The 23,102-nt window shown below is 37.0% G+C and overlaps 1 protein-coding gene across 1 annotated transcript in view; it reads left to right on the top strand.

Moving 5' to 3' along the window:
- PPM1D (protein phosphatase, Mg2+/Mn2+ dependent 1D) overlaps positions 1-23,102 on the top strand; it is a 46,928-nt gene that overhangs the window by 19,438 nt on the left and 4,388 nt on the right. The window contains exons 3-5 of the mRNA XM_042914937.1: positions 5,174-5,298; positions 17,673-17,863; positions 19,676-19,918. Coding sequence (XP_042770871.1) covers positions 5,174-5,298; positions 17,673-17,863; positions 19,676-19,918 — 559 coding nt within the window. The remainder of the gene's footprint in view (positions 1-5,173; positions 5,299-17,672; positions 17,864-19,675; positions 19,919-23,102) is intronic.

The raw sequence follows: 23,102 nt of genomic DNA on the forward strand, positions 1-23,102 counted from the left end.
ATGGTTACTTATTTATTTTGAGAGGGATCGAGAGAGAGCGCATGTGATTGGAAGAGGGGCAGAGAGAGAGAATCCCAAACAGGCTCTGCACTGTCAGCACAGAGCACAACATGCTTCCCAGAAACCATGAGATCATTACCTGAGCCAAAATCAAGAGTTGACATTTAACTTACTGAGCTACCCAGGCGCCCCAGGAACCCTTTATACTCTTAAAAATTGTGGACCTCAAAGAGCTTTTTGTTTATATGGATTATATATAATGATTTTACCGTATTAGAAACTAAAAATGGAGACATTTTCAAATATTTCTTAATTCATTAAAAAATAATACTAAACCCATTGTGTTAATATAAATAACATCTTTATGAAAAATAGCTATTTCTCAACACGTGTATTTAGTGAGAGGACTGGCATTGTTTTACACTTTTGAAAGTCTCTTTAATGTCTGGCTTAATAGTGGTAGCTAGATTCTCATATCTGCTTCTGCCTTCAATCTGTTGTAAGATGTTTTAGTTGCAGTATCAGAAGTAAAATGTGGTCTTTCATAGATACATAATTGGAAAAAGGAGGAGTATTTTGTTTCATTCATTCATTTATGTATTTATTTTTTTAATGTTTATTTTTGAGAGAGAGCAGCATGTGAGCGGGGGAGGGGCAGAGAGAGAGAGAGAGAGGGTGAAATGGAAGCAGGCTCCAGGCTCTGAGCTGTCAGTACAGAGCCCAATGCGAGGCTCAAACCCACAGACTGCAAGATTGTGACTATAATTGACTGAGCCCACCCAGGTGCCCCAAGGAGGAATATTTTAAAAACTTTTCCATGTATTGGAGATAGTCATCTTTGATGTTATTCCAGAACTCCAAAAGAGGTAGTTTCTTAAAGGTTAATAATAGTATATATTAATGACCTTTTTATACACTCACATTAAGATCCATAGGTATATCAATTGAGAGCTATTGCTTAAATGGCTTTTTTTTTTAATCCACAGAGGATTTTTTTTTTTTATTAATAGACTTTATGTTTTAGAACAGTTTTAGGTTCATGGCCAAATGGAGTGGAAGGTACTGAGAATGCCTGTATACTCCCTGCCTCCTCCTATACACACAAACTTCACTCCTACACCAGAGTGGTGTATTTGTTACAATTGATAACCCTACATTGACATATCATTATTACCCCAAGTCCGCAGTTTACCTTAGGGATGTTCTAGAGTTTTGACAGACATACAGTAACACGTATCTACCATTACAGTATCATAAGAATAGTTTCACTGTCTAAAGATTCTGTGTGCTTTGCCAATTTATCCTCCCTACCTCCTTTGTTACTGGCAACCACTGGTTTCTTTATTGTCTCCATGGTTTTGCTTTTTCTAGAAGATCATATAGTTGGAATGGTATAGTATATAGTGCCCATGTGTGATTTTGTAACATAGGCATTGGTCATTTGTAAAATACTGGTTTATTGAGTTACACATATCCAAATATTGACACGTTTTATCATATATCAAGACATGTAGCCTTTCAAAAATTCCACTGTATACACATGGTCTTACGAAAATAATTTTGACCTGGCAGACCCCCTGAAAAGATCTGGGAATCACTTTTCTAGTACTTGTATGGAGAGACCTTCAGTCTCCCTGGAATTTTAAAATCTGAGATGTGTAGTAGGGTACAAGTAATTTTTTTTCTTTATGGCCATTAGTAGCTACTTGAACAATTATATATCTTTTTCTTACTGATTAGAAGTCTTTACCAGGCATAAAACCCCTCTTTAATGGGAAGATGACCTTGAGTTTACTCTCTTCTAGCACTGTTTCTCTGGTTAAGATAAATAACAGAGTGTTAGCTCTGTTATAAGGTAACATTGCTTATGGTATACTGATCCTTGAATTGGAACTATATCTGTTTAGAGAAGATTTTGAGTGTACTATAAATTTCTGTTGGAAAGCACAGACCTTATTAGCAGCCCTATATCATGCAGTTTGACTTGTGCAGGGATGGGCTATTAAAAGACACTGATTCCTGTGGCATATGAAGCTCATTTATGGGGGCTAGAAAATGGCTCTTGGATTTCTGTTAAGGATCATTTCTGGAGACAACATGACTGAAGCTGCCATGCTGGCATACTGTGCTTCCTGTTCTGTATCCTACAAAGTTAAATGAGCCTGGTTTCATGCTGTCATTTATGTGATCCTATGAGTTTGAAAGTCAGTCTGTATCTGAGACCACTACTGGTAGTCATGCAAAGTGGGCTTTGCAATTATAAACTGAATTCCTGTATATCCTTGGGTCTTTTTCTGAGCTTTTTTTATATTATATGTGTACCAATAGCATGCTTTTTTTAAATTGAGGCTTTGTTGCAATTTTTAATATTGGTAGGCCTGATCCCTTTTCATTAATCTTTTAAAAATATTTTCTTGATGATTCTTTATTTTTTATATGAATTGTTAAATTAGATTTTCTTTGATTTTTTTTTTTTTAATAACTTTTTTTAGAGTTTGTTTTTTGTCTTATCACTTAAAATACCATCTGGATAGTTGGACAGATGCTCTTTGCCATTTGGGAGCAGGTGTCTTTTTGCACAAATTGAGCTGTTTTATTAGAAGTTATTTCCTCCTTTCCCTCTGTCTCACCCTAGGCAACTGGCCAGTGCTATGTTTTTCCAGCCTTCTGTTGCTGCTAAGTCAGCTCTCTGCATATCAGGCTGTTCCTTTTGTGTATGCCTTTTAATCATACAGGACAACAGCAGGGAGTACAATAAAAGCAGTCTGCTTTTGTTTTTTGTTTTGTTTTTTGTTCCTCAGAAACACAGAGACCATAATATCTTTGACTATTAAGTGTCAAGAGAGCTCCTACTTAGATTTATAATGGAAACAATTTGGGTAGCTACTGTAATTACCTAAGTATGTATTAAAACTTACATTTTAGGGAGCAGGTTTAGGAAAGAATAGGACTTAGGTGGTATGAAGACAGAATGATGGTGTTTCTTCTTGTGAATGGTAGATTTAATCTTTACTCTCCTGTTTGTTTTTTGAGGATCAGCATTGAAGAAAGCATAGAATAACAAAATGGCCACCTTTGATAGTCTCACTCTTGAGACTATGACCTAGAATAATGTTGCTTTGAGGACTGTGAATTAAACTAAATGGGTTCTCAAAGGGATAGTAAATAAACAACTCTCTTAATTTTCTCTTCTGTGTTATCATTGACAGCGTTTTGTGATCATTCTGTACTTGCTTCATTCCTCCTTTGTGCTATCCTATATATAGTTTCCACTAGCCACATATAGCTGTTTAAATTTAAATAGAATTAAAATCAAATAAAATTAAAAATTCAGTTCCTCATTTAGCACTAGCCACAGTTACAGTGCTCAGTAGCCATGGAGAGCAGCAGAGTGAACATTTCCATCGTTACAGAAAGTTTCGTGAGACAGCTGCTCAAGTCCCCTGGCATGCCCTTATCAGATAAGTTTGTTTTCTACTTCAGAAAGGTTGAGGCTGTTCTGCCATATTCATGTTTTTCTTGGCTCAGAGGAAGAGTGGCCTTTTCTCATTTATATGGCTTATGCCTTTATTTTTCTTCTCTTAGGACTTTTATTCCATTTGTTATCTTTTTTTTCTCTAGTATCTTCATTCTTTTGAAGTTAGAGTAGAGATAGAAAAGCCGTAGTTGGGGCTTAACTAGCTGGCAGCTGCTGAGGTATATAGCATTTTATAGTGACATTCCTTTGAGGGTGGTTGCCATTAGTTGTCCTGTCTTCAGCTTTCTAAATCTTTTCTTTTTTTTTTTTGAGAGACAGAGACAGAACATGAGCAGGGGAGGGGCAGAGAGAGAGGAAGACACAGAATCAGAAGCAGGCTCCAGGCTCTGAGCTGTTAGCACAGAGCCCGACGCAGGGCTCGAACCCACAAACCGTGAGGTCAAGACCTGAGCTGAAGCTGGATGCTTAACCGACTGAGCCACCCAGGCACCCCACAGCTTTCTAAATCTTAAAGCCAGTTTTATTTTGGTGTTCATCAAGTTTAGGAGGATAGAGTCATGCTACTCAAGGTCAACATAATCAACTGATAAGGGACTCATGTATTCATCAAGATGTCTTAGTACTCATTAATCATGAGAAAAATAACTGACAAGAAAACCTCATGTTATTGTCAGTTGGCCTGCTGTTGATGAAATGAAATTTCAGATTATAATCAAAGGGTGTCTGGATGCACGGGAGTTCTAAGTGAGAAGACTTAATTATATTATCTTAGTGTCATCTGTCTCAGAGTCTTGGGAATCACCCTCTGTCTTCTGCATGTATCTGTCAGGTGGACTTAATATCAATTAGGCTAATATAGTTTCTTGAAAATTCTCTTTGTGGTTTTCTCCCCAACTTTTCTAGCCTTCCAGAGGAACATTTTTCTTGTGTAGATTTTTTTTAATCCAGGCAGGTTATGATTAAATTAAGAGTCAGTTTACCATTTCAGTCATACCAGGTAACTGCAGAGAGACCATCTCTATTGTGTTATTACTTTTTTTGCTCAAAGATTGACTGTATTTTCATGTTTTAGGTACCCTAACATGTACTAACTTCTCCATATACTAATTACAGATTTCTGTTGCTCCTATGCCACATTCCTTTTTAAGAGTTTCCTTATTCTGTAACTCCCACATCTATATCTCTACAGCTCATCTGCTTGCAAAGTCTACTCTCATACTTCTAATTACAGAAATATTTCTGTAATACATAGTTGTTTCTATTTAGGTATATCCTATGCCTCAAATTAAGAATATTAAAACTGAATTTGTACCGTTTTCAGTACAAGTTTCAAAAACTATATAACCTTCCCCTTTTAATTTTTTTATCACTGTTTATTTATAGCCTCTTCCTCTCCTCAGTTTTCTTAGTTATCACATTACCTTGCTTTTTTCTCTGACAAGTTATCTACTCATTTTTCTTCTCATTACTTCCACTCTGTTCTGTCTAACCTACCTTAGTAATCTCCAAATTCCCCATGTTAATCTACCCTATTTTGTCTTTGCTCTTTGAACAGGAATCTTGGCTTATGCATCTTTGTGTCTGAAATAGATAAGTCATTATTTCGTGATAATTGATTATATTAGGTATTTGACACATTGATCTACTTTGTTATATTTTATTCATTTAGAGTATTTTTATGAACTCTTTTTTCAGTGTGATGAACAAGTCTGGGGTGAATCGTGTAGTTTGGAAACGACCTCGGCTCACTCACAATGGACCTGTTAGAAGGAGTACAGTTATTGACCAGATTCCTTTTCTGGCAGTAGCAAGAGCGCTTGGTAAGTAGGACTTACTTAGTGAAATCCTATTACATTTTCTACAGTGAACGGTGGTAACATAAAAGAGGAAACTAAGAACTAAACCTTCATTTAACAGATAATGGGGGTAGAAATATGCTGTTTTAATAGTAAATGCTTTAACACTCAATCCAGGGGAAGGTTAAAATACGGATTTCAGTGCCAATTGCTTCTTAATTAGGAGTCACATTTAATGTTTTGCTGATTCCTACCTATACTTAGGGAAGTATATGTATGTCTGGGCTTGGTGTTACCCTTAAAACTGTTTTTAAATGTGCTTCCTTCAGCCTTTCATATTTCTCTTAAGAGCCTTTAAGGTTCTTTTCTTTTTAGCTAGCAAAATAATTGTTCATTACAAAATAAAAATACTTCTTTTCTAGTCTACCTGGTTTTGGAAGAAAGGCTAGAGGATTATAGCTACAGAAATATCTTACCTGGGATGTGCCAGTTAAATTTTCTTGTACAGCAAATTTCTTTTAGGAAACACTGATTTTTTCCTTCTTTCCTCTAACAGAAACTTGAGTACTGACTTAGTGCCAGGCACTGAATTAGGCTTTGGAGAGATTTTACTGGTAGATATATTCTGTTTGTTTTCACAGAACAAGACTATGTAGTTGAGGAGATAGGCAATAAAGAAATAAGCTTGTAAATGAAATAAGTATGGATTAGGAAATACTGTGAGGAAAAGAAATGGGGTTCTGTAATAAAAAATAATTTAGAATGGAAAAACTTTTATATAGTGTAATAGAAATGCTCCTTTTAGGAGGTGTTATTTTAGCTGAGATTTGATGGCTGAGAAGGAGCTATTCTTGTAAAGAGTCTGTTAAAGAATATTTCAGGCCTGGATCCTGAATTGGGAAAGAACTTGACATGTTCTAGGAATTATCAAGAGACTGGAGTTAATGAGGCAGACATGGGCCATATCATGGCAGATATTTGCATTCTAGTCTGAGTGTACTGGGAAACATTGAATGATACTAAGGTAAAGAGTAACACCATCTGATTTGCATTTTCAAAAGATCATTCTACCTTTCATATTACTATCTCTTAATTCGTCTTTGGTGATCAAATGCAGATAGGCTGAGCATTCATGGAACCTATAATCTAGTGGAGGAAATAGACAACAAATGAACAAATGGGAAAATTGTTCTAAAAAGTGTCATAAAGGAATTAAACAAGGTGATATACCTGTAATTGGTAGGAGGATTAGTGGGTAACAGTGGAAGGCTACATTAAAGAGGATGATCAAGGAACATTCTTTAAAAAAGTATTTATTACTTGAGTTAAGACCTGAAGGAGGAGAAGGGGGCGAGGAAAATAATAGTCAAAACATTCCCACAAAGCCATTAGGCAGTAGGTATTTGATTTGGGGCAGTGGATGGGTGAGTTGTCCAGCATGTATTCTCTTTTCCTACTAAATAACATACTGAAATTTTGGGAATTATGTCTCCCCTAATATGTGCAGTCTTAATTTAGACGTTCCTATTCAGGGTCCTTTTGTAAAACATAGGTCAGCTCAGTTAAATCAGTCAGATTCTCTATTCTAGGATTTTGAATTGTGACTCTAGTAAGGACAAAAATTAACAACAAAGAAACTGGTTGGAATGAATTCATCTTAGGAATACTGACTTCTTTCGGCAGTGCCCATTGATATGGTAGGGTTTTCCTGCCTAAGGCTTGAAACTGACCTGTATCCATGCTTGGTTCTCCAGCTTCTTGTCTGTTGTGTGAACTACTTGGGTTTTCTTCTGAGTTGCCTTTTGGGCCTAATTTAACCTGAGTTGGAAATTGTCATTTGCAAGCACAGAATCCTAATGCAGGAAAGAAAGGGCTTGATGTCTTTAAGGAACATGAATGAAACCAGTGTGAGAGAGAGGAGGTAGAGATGTAAAATGAAAGTGGAGATGAGGATACTTACCCAATTAAGAAGGGCTCTGCAGGCTAAGTAAGGTAAGTTTGGTGAAGACATTATGGGTGGTAGGCAGGAACTAAACCCCACAAGGCTTTATGGCTAGACCATGATAAGAAACTTCATTTTAAATACTTTTGAGAAAAGGGTACCTGGGTGGCTCAGTTGGTTAAGCATCTGACTGACTCTTGGTTTCAGCTCAAGTCATGATCTTGTGGTTCATGGGATTGAGCCCTGAGGCATTGGGCTCTGCACCGACAGCGTGGAGTCTGCCTGGGATTCTTTCTCTTTGCTCCTGTCTCACTTGTGCTGTCTCTCAAAATAAATAAATAAACTTTTGGGGCGACTGAGTGGCTCATTTGGTTAAGCATCTCACTTCAGCTCAGGTCATGATCTAAGCAGTTTGTAAGTTCGAGCCCCACATTGGGCTCTGTGCTGACAGCTCAGAGCCTGGAGCCTGCTTTGGATTCTGTGTCTGCATCTCTCTCTGCCCCTCCCCAGCTCGCACTCTCTCTCGCTCAAAAATAAATAAACATAAAAATAAATAAACAAATAAATAAATACTTTTGGGAAGGAATTGAGGAGTAGGAGAAGTATACCACAGTAGTTAAGAGAGAAACTTTGGAGCCAAGATTCCAAGGCTCCAATCCAATGCTGTTTACTTACTATACAAACTTGGGCAGATCACTTATTATATGTAAATTACTTAATGGGGTACAGTTTTTTCAGCTGTAAATGGGGTTAATGATGGTACCTGCCTCATTCTTTTGTGAGGATTGGATGACAATATATTTAAAGTGCTTAAAATAGTGTCTGGCACATCATAAGCACTCTATAAATGTTAGCTGTTGTTACTGCTTATCGAAGTAGGACGGACTGATTCAGTTTTTTATTTTATTTTTTTATTATTTTATTCATTTAATTTTATTTAAATCCAAGTAGTTAACGTATAGTGTAATAGTGGTTTCAGGAGTACAGTTTAGTGATTCATCACTTAAAAATAACATGCAGTGCTCATCCCAACAAGTGTCCTCCTTAATGCCCATCACCCATTTAGTTCATCCCCTCACCAGATACCCCCTCCAGCAGTCCTCAGTTTGTGTGTATTTAAGAGTCTCTTATGGTTTGCCTCCCTCTCTGTTTTTATCTTATTTTTCCTTCTCTTCCCATATGCTCATCTGTTTTATTTCTTAAATTCCACATATATGAGTGAAATCTTAGGATATTTATCTCTCTGACTGACGTATTTTGCTTAGGATAATACATTCTAGTTCCATCCACGTTGTTGCAAATGGCAAGATTTCATTTGGTCACTGAGTAATATTCCATTGTGTATGTGTATATATATATATATATATATATATATATATATACCACATCTTCTTAACTCATTCATCAGCTGATGGACATTTGGGCTCTTTCCATAATTTGGCTATTGTTGATGGTACTATCCAGTTTGTTTTTAAAGGGTCGTTTTGGCTGCTATAATGGCTAAAATTATAGGGTAATAAAATTAGAGACAAGGGTACTATTTAGGGGCTTGTAGCAGTATATAGGCACTTTACATATTTTGTAGATTTTTGCAGAACTAGAATGCTATCTTAGTTACCCAGGTTGTTCATGTCATAGTATAAGCATGTGATGTAAGAGATCCTTCAATTCTTAGCAAGGAAAAAGAGGGAGGAAGGTGATAATTGGTAGAGAATTAATATTACTAAAGAATAGAGGGTTTTTTTATGGGGCAATTCACTGGACTGAGGGCAGGGTCTCACTTCAGGTTCAAAAAGTAAAGTGAACCTTCAGTTTAGATTCTGGGGTGCCTGGGTGGTTCAGTCGGTTGAGTGTCAACTCTTTATTTCAGCTCAGGTCGTGATTTCACAGTCATGAGATCAAGCCCTGCATCTGGCTTTGGGCTGGCAGCTCGGAGCCTGCTTGGGATTCTCTCCCTCCCTCTCTGCCCCTCCCCTGCTCACATTCTCTTCACAAAAATAAATAAACATTTTTTAAAGAGTAGATGCCAAGTTATTATGTATATATGAAGTATATGTGCCAAGCATTTTAAGCCTTGAAACCCATTAGTGATTGTGTAGTGGAAAAGAAGGAGCAGAAAGACCAAGAAAACTAACTGGTTTTTCTGTTTCACATATTCTTCTGTTCAGAGATATCTCTAGAGCAATTCAGACAAGAAATAATTCAGCCCATGCTTGAATATCTTCAGTAAATCCTAATATTTCATAGTATAAACACTTGCATAATTGTCAGTTAAAATCTGCCTCCATGAATCTTTCAGATGTTGGCTCTAGTTATGTGTGCTGAAACAAAAACAAAGCAGTATATTTATTTTGCCTTTTGCCTAATGACCATCATTTTACCTATTCAAAATTGCCTAGCATGTTTCTCTAGTCTTTCCTCTAGGCTAATTTCAGTCTCTTCATTATTCTTATCATATTCCTCTAGATGTTTCCTTCAGTAAATGTTCCAGAATTGAGGACACTCTACAAGATGTGGTGTGACCAATTTGAAGTATAATGGAAATATTTAGTTCCTGCTACCTGAGTGTTGTACTTCTACTAATAAGTGTCCTGGAATCCTGTCATTAGCTTTTAGTAATCATACCACATTTGTTTTATTCAAATAGCTCCAGTCTTTAGATGTTTTTCTTATTAACTGCTACCAGGTCAAATTTCTATATTACATCTTTGTTCTTTATTGGGATAGTGAGGGTGGGGAGATGGAGACTGAGTAATAGCATTCAATGAGCTTCTTACAGAATGTATAGTCAATACAAAAAGTATTGATTGGTGTATTTGGAGAGATTTTTTTTTTTCTTTAAGAGAGACCACAAGCAAAGGAGGGGCAGATAGAGGGGAACAGAGAATCCAAAGCAGGCTCTGTGCTGACAGTAGAGAGCCCAATGTGGGGCTCAAACCCACGAACCACGAAGTGTTCCATGAAGTGTTCACATGGCTAAATGGCTACCCACTGTGGTTAGCATAGATTTCTACAGTGGATAGGAAGTTAGAGAATATAAGACTTTGAGGATCTCTTATAGTTTTGAGAGTCCATGGTAATATTTTTCAAATTGTTGATCTTTGGGATGTGAGGGCGATCTGGCTGTGACATCTGTCAACCCATTGATTGCCAGGGTTGATTTGACTGATCTGGCTGGCTAGGTGGGTGTCCCCTTCCTCCCTCACTGCTCCATGTGCATCCCTCCTGAAGCTGCATACTTGGTTGATGAGGATGACCTTCCCTGATAGAGGAGGACCCTTCTTCGGTTAAGCGTATATTAGTAGCTGTGCTCCCCAGCTAGAGTCTCCAAACAAGCTCTCGAGGTCCACTGATAGGAGAACATAGGGTAGTGTCAAGCTTCCAAGACTCCAGACACATCCAAATGAGGTCTGCATGTGGCAGTCTGCCTTTATTTAAAATAAATAAGTTAAACAAATAAATAAATGTTGATCTTTGGATTAGCTTTCTATCATAGTCAAAACACCTTTTTTTAACTTGCTATTTTCACTGTGTGTTGTTTTTGAGATTTATTCATCTTTATAAATGTAGTTTTAATTGTTGACTATTAGATGTTCAGTCTCACTATGAAACTGTATTTTCTTCTTCCACACCCTGATTGGACAGTTAGGTTATACCTATGCATTTGCTACTTTGAAAAATGCTGCTATGAATATATACACCTATGAGATTTCTTTAAGGCATATAAATTAGAAGTGGAATTGCTGGGTCATAGTACATTACTTACCAACTTTTAATCTGTATTTATTTTTGAGACAGAGAGAGAGAGAGTGCGAGTGGGGGAACAACAGAGAGAGAGGGAGACACAGAATCTAAAACAGGGTTCAGGCTCTGAGCTGTCAGCACAGAGCCTGATGCAAGGCTTGAACTCATGAAACTGTGAGTTCATGACCTGAGCCAAAGTCAGACACTTAACTGATTCACTCAGGCGCCCCCTACTTTTAAAACACCACATCAGGGGCACCTGAGTGACTCAGTCAGTTAAGCGTTCAACTTCAGCTCAGGTCATAATCTCCCAGTTTGTGAGTTTGAGCCCCATGCTGCTTTGGATTCTGTGCCTCCCTCTCTCTTCCTCCCCTGCTCATGCTCTGTCTCTCTCAATATCTATCCCTCTCAATAAGTAAACATTAAAAATTTTTTTTTAAATACTATGACATACACATACAGTATGATAATATTTCTTCAGTAAGTGAAGGAGGCTACTTCAGGCTGGAGGTAACTGGCCTAAAGGCTCTAGCCACTCAGGTCCCATCCTGCTAACACATGGTCATACTCAATCCATTCAAGGGATACCAGTTGGAAAACTCAGTTCATAGATAAGTACATTTTTAATGTTGTTAGATCTTAATATCTCCCCAGAGTGAGTAACTGAATTAGTTATCTCTTGCTATCTGACAGAATATTCTCAAACTTAGTTTAAAACATTTATTATTTCATATGGTTCCTGTGGCTCAGAACCTGGGAGTGATTCTGGCTCAGGGTCTCGCATGTAGTTGTAATCACGATATCACCTATGGGTATCATCTGAAAGCCAGAATGGGGTTGGAGTATTCACTTCTAGGATGCCTTACATACTTGGCTGTTGGAAGTAGGCCTCAGTTCCTTGTCCTGTGCGCTTCTCTGTAGGGCTCCTTGATGCAGCTGGCTTCCCCTGATCAAGTGATGCAAGAGAGCAAGGTGCAACAACCATAATGTGTTTTTATGGTCTAGTGTCAAAAGCGACACATCATCACTTCCTCTTAGACTAGACTAGAAAATCTAGTCGATTTTTCTTCTGAGCAGAATTAAGCTGTGCTTCTTACGAAGTATAATGAATTTGTGCACATATTTTAAAACCACACAGAGTTCCCACTTCTTCATGACTCATAAATGAATCTTTGTTGATTTATTTACCAAATATCTATTAAATGTCTATTATGTGCCAGGTACTCTTCTAGGTTCTAGGGATTCCACAATGAACAAAACAATAAAAAATTCCTGGACTCATGGAACTTACCTTCTAATAGGAGAAAACAGACAATAAAGAAATAATAAGTAGACTATGTATTGTGTTATGTAGTGAAAGGTGCTATCATGAAAAATAAAGCAGGGAATGTTGTGGGAAGTAGGGGTGTAATTTTAAATGGAATACTCAGAGGAGATCTGAAAAAAATGACATTTGAATCAAGAGATGAGGCATTGAGACCTATGGGTGTCTTCTGGGGCAAGAGAATTTATTAGGCAGAAGGAACAATGAATGCAGATAGCCTTATTAATGATTTTTTTTTTTAACTGAGCAGCTATTAACCACATAGCAAATACTGAAACATCAGTTGCAAAAGGAGGTCAGGAGTTCTGTTTTTAACAAGTTAGTTTGAGGTGCTTATCAGACATAAAACCACTGATGTCCAGTTGACTTCATGTAGTTGACTTCATGAAAATTGGCAGTAGGTGAGGTCCAGGCTGGAGATAGCAATTTGGGAGTCAGTGGCATAGATAGTATTTTAAATACTGTTGATGGGGTACACCTGAGTGGCTCAGTTGGCTAAGTGTCCCACTGTTAGTTTCAGCTCAGATCATGATCTAATGGTTATGAGATTGAGTCCTGTGTCTTGTTCCGTGCTGAGCGTGGACCCCGCTTAAGATTCTCTCTCTCCCTCCGTCCCTCCCCCGCACACATGTGGATGTGTGTACTCTTTCCGTCTCTCCCCACCCCTGCTAAAATTTTTTTAATTAAAAAAATTAATAGTTTAACATGTTGCATGATAATACTTATTGGCTCATAGTAAATTAAATTATCGTATTTAGCACCATTCTTATGGCATGTGGCCATTTTTCTTCTAGCTTTTTGGGAAAGAGGGAAGTTTGCTTAGCAGAAATTGGTATCGTTTTTAGGCACTCATTAGGATTATAGTTACTTGAGTACAGATGTGACAAAGGTGCCTTCTTGTGGCTGCCTCATGGAATTGCATGTGAATCTTGCAAATCATTTATTCATTGAACAGATACTGATTACAGTATGTGTCAAGCATGTGGTTGGCCTTTGTCCTCATGGAATCTTACAGTTTAGAGAAGGGGAGAGGCATTCATCAGATCACAAAAAGGACTGAAAAATTACATCTCTAAATATTTGTATGCATGTTAATAAGAACTTAAAATAAGGGTATTTTAGGGGCGCCTAGGTGGCTCAGTTGGTTGAGCATCTGACTTTGGCTCAGGTTGTGATCTCACGGTTCATTATGAGGCTCGCTGCTGTCAGCGCAGAGCCCACTTGAGGTCCTCTGTCCCCTCCCCCCCTTCACTCTCTCCGCTTGCACACGTGCTCTCTCTCTCAAAAATAAATAAAACATTTAAATAAAATAAAATGGTATTTTACTAGCTGGAGAAGCAAGAGATATTTAAGTCTAACAATTACTTGATGTTAAAAGTGGAAGAATGTGTGTTCTAGGCATAGGAACTGCATTTACGAACAACTCTGTGATGGGAGGAAGGCTGGTGAATATAAGGAGCTCTGACAAAGGCCAGTGTAGCTAGAACAGAGATTGATACAGAAATAAGAGGCACAGATAAAATGAGAAAATATTTCATGCTTTTAGACTGTGGTTAAGAGTTGTGTCTTAAGAATACGAATAAACTGTTGCAGAGTAGAAGTGGGAAACAACTCGATTTGTGTGTGTGTTTTCAATTATGGCAAATACATATACAGTTTTGCCATCTTAACCATTTTATTTTATCATTATTGTTTTTAATATATGTTTATCTTGAGGAAGAGAATCCCAAGCAGACTCTGCGCTGTCAGTGCAGAGCCCAAGGGGGGGCTTGATTCTATGAACCTGTGAGATCATGACCTGAGACCAAATCAAGAGTCAACCACTTAACTGACTGAGCCACCCAGGTGCCCCCCATCTTAACCATTTTAAGTGTGCCATTCAGTGGTAGTGTTAAGTACATTTACAATGTTGTGCAACCATCACCACCATCCATCTTTTTCTTCTTTAACTTTTTCTTTTAACATTTATTTATTTTTGAAAGAGAGAGAGCACTAGTGGAGGAGGGGCAGAGAGAGAGACGGAGGGAGACACAGAATCTGAAGCAGGCTCCAGGGTCTGAGTTGTCAGCACAGAGCCTGATGTGGGGTTTGAACCCATGAACTGTGAGATCATAACCTAAGCCAAAGTGGAACACTTAACTGACTGAGCCACTCAGGCGCCCCATACCACCATGTTAAATTTGAGTTTTAAAAGGATGATTTGGGTTGCAGTTTTAAGAATGGATTAAGTGAGGCAAAAGTTGTTTGGGAGCTCTCCATGGGAAGCCACCCAAAGAGGGTAGGGAGAGGAATGTTGAAATTCACTAGGGGTGAGGACCACTGTGTCCTGTGCACTGGGCTGCCATGTGCCACAGAAGAAAGCAGAAAACATACTGAAACCAGAAGGAAGACCTCTTTCTCCTCTGGGGTCCCTCCAGTGCCTCTACTGAAGACAAAAAGGAAACAGCCAACAAGCAGGCAACCAACTACATCTGCCCCAGTGCCCAAGGTCCCTTCCTTTAGAATGTACAGGAATGATACTCTGTGATCCTATTTTGGTGTACAAACTGTAGGTCAGTGATAGAAACAATTAGTTCAAGGGCCAATTCTAATCCTCATTCATTTGATCTCAGGTAAAGCCATGTAAATTCTCTGAATTGGTAACATAAGGGAACTGTGGCTATATCATATATTCTTAAGTCTGGCTATGAATACAACTCACGTAATGAGTTTGTTAAAAATTAACAAACACTCCAAGGACTTTTACTGGCAAATTTAAAGCAACTTGAGCATCAAAACAAATAATGACAGGAGTAATTTATAGCATATTGAAGTAAAAAGAATCCATAAGTTTATAAAGATACTAAAAAGATTATAAACAAGTAGAGGAGAATGGGAAACTCTTCTTCAGAAAACACAACAAAAAGTGTAATTTAAGAATGTTCTTATTCTGTCAACAGTTTACAACCATCATAGTAACAGTTAATTATAGAGAGTTAAAGTTAAACATACAGTTAAACATAGGGGGCTAAGAATCATTAATGAATGCTAAAACATGGCATATTTTGGTGGACAAGAGGATATTTCACACAGACTCAAAGCTATCACTCTTTGGATTACATATCAATTACAAAATGAAAAGGGCACCTGTACAGTTGTGGTTGATAGCATTTGAACCAAATGGTTCAGGTTGGCATTGCCAATGATGGGAGAAACTGACACACTGTGCCTCTTAAGTGAAAAAATTACTTATTTAAAAATATTTTTAAATTTATAAAGGTATTAATACTAGTTTATACATGAGAAATTGTGGCCCTTTTTAAAGGTCATGTAATCTGCATTATATTGAAAATTGGAATTTCTTTTTTTTACATAGATTTTAAATTTAGACATATGTTCTTACTTGGAATGGCAATAGTAATTCCAAATAATGAGGAAAAACTGCTTTTGAAAGCTTTTAGCATCACTTATGAATTCTGTACTTGCTATATTAATATTTATCTGAACTGTTTCCATGCTCATTTTAAGTTTCATCAGCCAAAGAACTTTGTTTTGTTAACATAAAGAACTAAATGTGTCTTTGTGAGTCGACCTGGATTATAATTAGCTTTTAGTGGTCCCGTGTGTTCTTTTTTGTTTGTTTGTTTTTAAAGATTTTATTTTTAGGTAATCTCTAAGCCCAGCATGGGGCTTAAACCCACAACCCCAAGGTCAGGAGTTGCATGCTCTACCAACTGAGCCAGTCAGGTTCCCGTCTGTGCACTCTGTTGCTACTCTGAAGACTGAATTGCCCCTTTCTCTTTCAAGGGGCTGGTTTAGCAATGAATTTTGCTCTTTTAGAGTGGAGTAATTGATATGAATTATTTTTTCCTTAGACTCTGAGCATGTTTGAATTGGCCGATACTTCTGCTGGGTGGTAATAGGGAGGCTTAAGTAAGGAAGAGAAAGGACCAGGAGCTTCCTCTTTTTTAAAAAGAAGTCAGACATGGTGAAAGTGCAAAAACCACCTTCTTGTCTGAAAACCTTTTGCTTTTAATTTAGGTCTTTACTCAGAGTACATTTCACTATAAACAAAAGAGTCAGAGATTAATGTTTTCTCCTTTCTTTCTACTCTTCCCCCAGTTTTGGGGAGCAAAAGAAAAGTTACATTGTTCCACTTATTTTGTATTATGTATCACAGAAGAATAAATGGTTTCTGTAAAATGTTTTTTCTATCTCACTTGTAAAAATGTTTTTGATGGCCTGAGTCAACTAAAAGTTCTTAAGTTGCACATTTTGAGGTTTGTACTAATACGTCTGAAAGGTAGGAGTTTAGGTATTGTTTCATAGAGAGCTAATCAAGAAGGAGGGTAACTGTATGAGGACTTCTTTTCCTCACTCACTGAAAGGGTGAACTATTAATCTCCAAAGACTGGTCATGTGGTAGTTTAAGAACATAAAAATGCTCATTTTTATTTCTAGAATTTTCTTCCAAGTGACTGACATTTATTCTGTAAGTTTTGACTAGATCCTTTCTTGACCCTACGGGTGAGCAGGGGTTTTCAGATAGCAACTAAGACTCCTAGTTGTTGAGCAAGTTCTGTCTTTTATCTTTTCTTCACACTTGTCTTGGTTAATCTTGGCCCTTGTTCTTCCCTGTCCATTTTAAAAATAAGCTTGTCATTCTACAAAAATTCTTTAGGGGTTTTGCTTGGAATTACATTGACTTTTAAAGCTTTTAAAGCTATTTTTGGGAGAATTAACATCTTTAAAGTATTAAGTCTTCCTTTGAAATAGTTTATTTCTCCATTTATTTAGATAGTCTTTTTAATGTTTTGTAATCTAATTGTATAATTTTGTCCATAAAAGACTTGCACAACTTTTGTTAAATTTATTTCCAGATATTTACATTTGGTTAACTTATAAATAAATTGTTTAAATTTATATTTACTATTTCTTACTATTGTCTAGAAATACAGTTCACTTTTATAAACTGGGTTTGTATTTAACAACCTTTCTAAATGTTCCTTTTCTGATAATTTATCTGATTTGGTTTTGATTTCCCATGTAGAAATAAAATTATCTGAAACAAATGGTAGTTTATTTTCTCCTTTCCAGTTTATATATCTGATTTTAATTGTTTAAACTTACTATGCAGGGAGGGACCTTCAGTATAGTGTTAGAAAAGAACTTTTATCATGTTAAGGGAGTTGTCTTTTATTTCTAGTTTGCTTAAGAAGTTGTGTGTGTGTGTGTGTGTGTGTGTGTGTGTGTGTGTGTTTTAAATCATGTGTAGACTTTGAATGTTATCAAATACTTTTCTACATCTGTTGAGATGAATATGTAGATTTTCTCCTTTAATCTGTTGACATGATATTACTAGCTTGGAAATAATACTTCTTGCTTCTTACTTCTGCCCCCCACCCCCAGGTGATTTGTGGAGCTATGATTTCTTCAGTGGTGAGTTTGTGGTATCACCTGAACCAGACACAAGTGTCCACACTCTTGACCCCCAAAAGCACAAGTACATTATCTTGGGGAGTGATGGACTTTGGAATATGATCCCACCGCAGGATGCCATCTCAATGTGCCAGGACCAAGAGGAGAAAAAATACTTGATGGTGAGAAGTGACTCAATAATTTGATATTATGACCTGTACATTGTTTTAGTACGTTGGTCAGGAGTCTTGAATATGAACTAAGGATGTTCACTTTGTGTAGATTTTTGCATTTGCCTGGCTCTAGAATTAGTAAAACAGACTTTGCAACTCATCAGGAGGAGACAGGATATAAATAAATGAAACTAGATAACAAAACACACAACCATAGACTTTTATGAATAGCCTTAAGACTTAAGGGCCTATGAAACCTCATTAATTTTTTATTTTTTTTTTTTAAGTTTATTTATTTTGAGAGAGAGAAAGAGAACACGAGAGGCAGAGAGAGGGAGAGAGAGAATCCCAAGCAGGCTTCGTGCTGATAGCACAGAGCCTGACACAGAGCCAGAACCCACTAACCATGAGATCATGAGCTGAGCAGAAACCAAGACTTGGATGCTTAACTGACTGAGCTGCCCAGGTGCCCCTGATTTGATTTTTAGCAATGGATCTATTAGGCTTCCTTTTGGAGGCTACTGTTATATTCCAAATGAGAAATTTTGCAAGCTTGATATAGGGTAACAGTGGTAAAAAACAACAAATCCATATATACACAATAACAAAAGAAATTCATGAGTGGTAGAATTGATAGAATTTGGGTTTTTAAGGAGGACGAATGTGGTGATGCCCAAATTTTTGACTGGTGATAGCTATTATCAAGAAGAAACACATTATTCTGGGGTAGAAGGGTGATAATTAATTCAGATGTAGGCATGTTGAATTGGAGGTGCTTGTGGTTAATTTAGATAGGTATTTTCATTAGGCAGAAATATTTGAGAGAGAAGCCTCTCAAATACAAATTTGAGTATTAAGAGTTAGGTAAAGCTGTGACAACTTATGAGATCACCTAGTAAGAGTGTATGGTGGAAGAAAATCGTTTTCATTTCTGTTCTTTGAAACTTAGTAATTATTGAATACATGTATTGAATCTGTGTATGATACTAAAAGTTTTATTCCAAGCCACATTTATTTGCATAACATGAGATCATTTGGAGTTTTGTTTTTTTTTTTTACGCTTTCTGTTTGTATGTGGTGATCTCCATACCATAGCCACTTACTGTATTGTTTTTTTTCTCATATCAGTGGCATCATTTTTATGTACAGTTGACCTTTAAACAACATGAGTTTGAACTATGTGTTTTTTGTTTGTTTGTTTGTGTTTCTTTTTTTTTTTACCATGCCTGATTATCTCATTTGTGAATTATTTATCTGTAATAATTTGATGTTACTTCCCATTTTAGATAACTTCTATATAGCTTTTCCTAATTAAAATTACAGTGAAGACGTAAGTTTCTTGCTACCAAAAAGAAAAAAACACAGGTGAAATTTAACCACAGGATAAGGCCTTGTTTTATTACTTTAAAAAATTTAGAGCAATACTATTTTAACATAGTTATGGGGACTGTGGATAATGTTTGAAATTTTGGAGATTTAATTTAAGCCATATGAATACCTCATTTTAAATTTGATAAAACAGGGGCGCCTGGGTGGTTCAGTTGGTTGAGCAGCCGACTTCAGCTCAGGTTATGATTTCACAGTTTGTGAGTTCGAGCCGCGTGTCGGGCTCTGTGCTGACAGCTCAGAGCCTGGAGCCTGCTTTGGATTCTGTGTCTCCCTCTCTGTCTGACCATCCCCCACTCACGCTCTGTCTCTCTCTCTCAAAAATAAATAAACATTAAAAAAAACCCACACACACACCTTTAAATTTGATAACAGATATAGTGGCAACTAAATCTGAGTTGTGAACTTTCTTTCTTCTTGTTCTTTTAAATATAGGGTGAGCATGGACAGTCTTGTGCCAAAATGCTTGTGAATCGAGCACTAGGCCGCTGGAGGCAGCGTATGCTTCGAGCAGATAATACTAGTGCTATAGTGATCTGCATTTCTCCAGGAGTGGACAGTCAGGGAAATTTCACCAATGAAGATGAGCTCTATCTGAACCTGACGGATAGTCCTTCCTATAATAGTCAAGAAACCTGCGTGATGACTCCTTCTCCATGTTCTACACCACCAGTCAAGGTATGTAATTCTCTTAAATGGTATTTAAGTTGTTTTAATAAATAGAATTTCTTTGGTTGGTGTTGCCTGAAAAGTTTTCAGATTCTTCATAGAAAAGGATTTTGGATTTGAATGAGGTTCAAGAAAGTGATAGATCTTTGTCATGTAACTTATTGTCATTGATTCATCTTCACATCAGTGCTATTCTGAATGCTAGCTATGTGTACAGCACCTAATAGAAAGGTGATGTAGATTAATAATATTCTAATGATCCTCTTCTAATACTATGAACATTTGTGTAAGCATTTAAAAGTTTGTGAAGTACTTTCATATATATTTCATTTGAACCTCATAACCCAAATAGGTAAATAGTGCAGTTGTTATTCCGTCGTATAGATAATAAGACTGAGAGATAAAACAGTTTGGATTAGATCGTACAGACTCAAGATTGAAGTGGACCTTAGGATATCAGACCTTAGAACTTGTTGTCTGATAACATGGATAAGAAACATTATTCCTCTTCTTACTCATGTTAATATTGAATGAGTTTAAGATAGGCTATGAAACAAATTTAAGTGGTACCATATTTCCTTTTTTTCTGATTTCATCCCAGTATTTTCCTACTAAAAATTAGTAGTATTGATAACTACTTTGTTATACTTGGGCCTTCTGAGAATGTGCTTTTCAGAAGACTGACCATTAAAATAGGAAATACAGTAGAATTTTATGTTATGTATTCGGCAGTTTTTTAAGGTATTCAGAGCTACACAGTACAAAAAATTTGATTGATTTTGGTATTGTGATCCTATGCTCAGTACTTGGAAGTTTACTTTTAGTGCTTTCTTTTACTTCACATACAGGTGGCAACTTAGTTTTCCTTGCATTGACTCTTCATTTAGAAACTGACAAATTAATATTTTATACTTATATTCTTAGAAGAATTTCTTGTCAAAGCTTTCTTTTCTTTGAAAACTTTTGAATAATAGTGCGGATTGAAACCTTTTAAAATCTCCTTTCTCTTTTTGAGAGTTGTGAAGGAGCTTATGTTCATTTGAGTATTTGTCTATTCCTCAGTTTGAATGTATTCATTACTTTCGTGTTCCCTAATGTATTTATTTGTATTTGAATCACTGACCTTTAGGCAGAATAAAGAAGGAAGCATTAGAATGGAGATAAAGGGTAAGGGGACATAGACTGTGATAGGAATAAATATTATTACTTTTTAAGTTAATTTATTTTGAAAGAGAGAGCGCAAACAAACACGTGACCAAGTGGGGGAGGGGCAGAGAGGGGAAGAGGGAATCCCAGGCCCTCTCTGCACTGTCAGTGTAGAGCCTGATACAGGGCTCCAAGTCATGAACCATGAGATAATGACCTGAGCCAAAGTTGGACATTTACCCAAATGAGCCACCTGGGTGCCCCAAGGAATAAATAAATATTCTTAAAAAAATTTTTTTTCTTTAATGTTTATTTATTTTTGAGAGAAAGAGACATTGTAAGCAGGGGAGGGGCAGAGAGAGGGAAACAGAGAATCTGAAGCAGGCTCCAGGTGCCGAGCTGTCAGCACAGAGCCCGACATGGGGCTAGAACCCACAAACTATGAGATCATAACCTGAGCTGAAGTCGGATGCTCAACTGACTGAGCCACCCAGGCATCCAAAATAAATACTCTCTTTTTTTAAATTTATTAATTTATTTATTGTTTAATTTATATCCAAGTTAGCATATAGTGCAACAATGATTTCAGGAGTAGCCCATCCCACCTCCCACAACCCCTCCAACAACCCTCTGTTCTCTATATTTAAGAGTCTCTTATGGGGTGCCTGTGTATACACCATATCTTCTTTATCCATTCATACACACACCATATCTTCTTTATCCGTTCATCTGTCGATGGACATTTGGGCTCTTTCCATACTTTGGCTGTTGTCAATAGTGCTGTTATAAACATCGGGGTGCATGTGCCCCTTCAAAACAGCATACCTGTATCCCTTGGGTAAATATGTAGTAGTGCAATTGCTGGGTTGTAGGGTAGTTCTATTTTAAATTTTTTGAGGAACCTCCATACTGTTTTCCAGAGTGGCTGCATCAGTTTGCATTCCCACCAGCAGTGCAAGAGATTTCTCTGCATCCTTGCCAACATCTGTTGTTGCCTGAGTTGTTAATGTTAGCCATCCTGACAGGTGTGAGGTGGTATCTCATTGTGGTTTTGATTTATATTTCCCTGATGATGAGTGATGTGAGCATTTTTTCATGTGTCAACCATGTGAATGTCTTCTTTGGAGAAGTGTCTATTCATGTCTTTGCCCATCTCTTCACTGCATTGTTTGGTTTTTTTGGGTGTTGAGTTTGATAAGTTCTTTATAGATTTTGGATACTAACCCTTTATCTGATATGTCATTTGCAAATATCTTCTCCCATTCCGTCAGTTGCCTTTTAGTTTTGATAATTGTTTCCTTCGCTGTGCAGAAGCTTTTTATTTTGATGAGGTCCCAGTAGTTCATTTTTGCTTTTAATTCCCTTGCCTTTGGAGATGTGTCAAGCAAGAAGTTGCTATGGCCAAGGTCAAAGAGGTTTTTGCCTGCTTTCTCCTCAAGGATTTTGGTGGCTTCCTGTCTTACATTTAGGTCTTTCATCCATTTTGAGTTTCTTTTTGTTATATGGTATAAGAAAGTGATCCAGGTTCATTTTTCTGCATGTCGCTGTCCAGTTTTCCCAGCATCACTTGCTGAAGAGACTGTCTTTATTCCATTGGATATTCTTTCCTGCTTTGTCAAAGATTAGTTGGCCATACATTTGTGGGTCCTTTTTTGGGTTCTCTATTCTGTTCCATTGATCTGAGTGTCTGTTCTTTTGCCAGTACCATACTGTCTTGATGATTACAGCTTTGTAATACATCTTGAAGTCTGGGATGGTGATGCCTCCAGCTTCGGTTTTCTTTTTCAAGATTGCTTTGGCTATTTGGGGTCTTTTCTGGTTCCATACAATTTTTAGGATTGTTTGTTCTAGCTCTGTGAAGAATGCTTGTGTTGGGATTTTGATAGGGATTGCCAGAATAAATATTCTTAATATTGATTTCACATAAAAATTATTGCAGCCTGCTGATTGGCATTAGTAAAAATTGTACATATGTTTCAAAAATTATTTCTAGAATTTTAGAAATGATCTAGAGATATAAGGATCTAGGAAAATAATGATTCTAACG

Source organism: Panthera leo, chromosome E1, assembly GCF_018350215.1.
Source record: "Panthera leo isolate Ple1 chromosome E1, P.leo_Ple1_pat1.1, whole genome shotgun sequence".
NCBI classification, from domain to species: domain Eukaryota; kingdom Metazoa; phylum Chordata; class Mammalia; order Carnivora; family Felidae; genus Panthera; species Panthera leo.